General features: G+C 43.2%; 1 protein-coding gene across 1 annotated transcript; it reads left to right on the top strand.

Annotated features, from left to right (window-relative positions):
- Window positions 1–756: 756 nt before the first annotated feature.
- On the top strand, window positions 757–1,266 carry LOC142523846 (uncharacterized). Its single transcript, XM_075627577.1, has one exon. The coding sequence runs from the start codon at window positions 757–759 to the stop codon at window positions 1,264–1,266; it is 510 nt and encodes a 169-aa protein (XP_075483692.1).
- Window positions 1,267–1,945: the final 679 nt, after the last annotated feature.

Raw genomic sequence — 1,945 nt, 5'->3', positions numbered from 1 at the left:
TATGACACGTCTGCATTTACTGCTTTTTAAATTCATGAAAGGTATGTTGATTATAGTATATTTTCAATATTGTGTGCTATGTATCTATACTTGTTATTCCTGGTACATGTGTGTTGAGTTTTTAGACTCACTAGGCGTGTGTCATGCATGTGAGCATGTTTTTGAGGGGACTGGAGGTGCAGAACTCTAAGTCGGAGGACTGGATGTGCGTGCACGACCCGAGGACCACATTTCTTCTGCACATGATGTTTTTATGGGTTTTGAGAGAGCATGAGCATTTTTATAGACTGGGTTTTATACACTGTTGATTTTTAGGATTTTTACTCGTTTATGTTTACGCATATTTTGTTGGATGGGCTTGGCCATTTTAAACTACTCTACTTTTACGGTCAAATATTTACGATTTTCTTTAAATGATATATTTTTCAGTAGAGTTACATGAATGCAAAAGATTTCAATGTGATTTTCAAAATGTGAGCTTTTAAAAAGAATATATATATTTCCGCTTTTTTAATAAACAGATGTTTCATTTTCGGTGCATGTTTAACTGCTTTTATGATTTAAAAACTTATTTTTTTAAAAAAACAAGATTAAATTGCGTGATAGGTTACTTTTAAAGTTGGACTGTATTCAGATATCATTCTTCCCAGACGTGCCCTTAGTACTGATAGACAGGACGATATTCCTAGAGGTGGCGGAGGCCCTCCACCCCCACCACCACCGCCTATGGATGCAGCTACCTAAGTTCTAGAGGGTATGGCTAGGCTCTTTGAGCATGCTCACAGGCCTCAGGTGGATATTTTTGAGCAGTTCAGGCGACTTAACCCGAAGGAGTTCGGGGGCATTACTGATCCATTCTTGGTAGAGGGATGGATTAGATCACTGGATCTGCATTTTGAGTACCTTCAGATGAGAGATGACGTACGGGCCAGGTGCGCCATCTATATGTTGAGAGATGATGCATCCCTTTGGTGGGAGGGAGTCGCTCATGCAGTGGACTTGGCTACCCTCACCTGGGACATGTTCAAGGAGTTGTTCTACGGGAAGTACTTTCCAGCTGACGTTAGAGGCCGCCTTACAAGGGAGTTTATTATTCTCCGCCAGGGGGACTCATCTGTGGCGGAGTTTATCCGCAAGTTCGACATGGGTTTCCATTTTGTGCTCATGATAGCTAGAGTTGCCGTTCAAAAGCTGAGACATTTCTTGGATGGACTGAGACCCACCCTTCGCCAGGGACGTCATGCTGATGAGGCCGGCAGGTTATGATGAAGCCACCACCCGTGCTTTTCAGGCAGAGCAGGCTCTGCGGGACATAGACTTTGAGATGCAGAGGAAGCGACATTAGACTCAGTCCAGCTCCTAGCCTCAGAAACAGTACTCAGGGCAACCGAAGCAGTAGGGGCAGTAGAAGCCCCAGGGGTAGTTTAGGTGGCCCCAGCAGCAGGGACCTCCTCAGGCGCCAGGGGCTCCTAAGCCAGATGACAGATAGCCATGCCCGCAGTGCGACTAAGTTCCATGTCGGCAAGTGTTTGTGGGGACCTACAGATGCTTCATTTGCGTGCATGAGGGTCACAAAAAAGGGGACTGTCCTAAGAATACGGGCCCCACTACTGGCCGAGCTTATGTGATGCACGCCAAGGAGGCTGATGCAGAGCCGGATTCGACACTGATTACTGGTAACCTTTTTTTTTAAGATTTTAATTTATCGCATGATTGAATTGGATTTTATGCTTGTATGAGGAATTGATTTTTGGGATTGATAACTTAGAAAAATTAGGACGCATTCTCTACCTAGTTGGGGCTAAGAATGTAAATGTTTAATTGGAGAATTTTAGGAACCAATTATATTAAACGTTAATTTTTATGCGGTCACTTTGCATAATTCAAAAAGTTTGAGGACCAAAGTGTAATTTTTGAAATTTTAAGGGGCTAATTGGCAATTTTC

This window comes from Primulina tabacum, chromosome 14, assembly GCF_025594145.1.
Source record: "Primulina tabacum isolate GXHZ01 chromosome 14, ASM2559414v2, whole genome shotgun sequence".
NCBI lineage: Eukaryota > Viridiplantae > Streptophyta > Magnoliopsida > Lamiales > Gesneriaceae > Primulina > Primulina tabacum.
The sequence above is the reverse complement of the archived record's forward strand: the minus strand, read 5'-3'. Positions and strand labels throughout refer to the sequence as shown.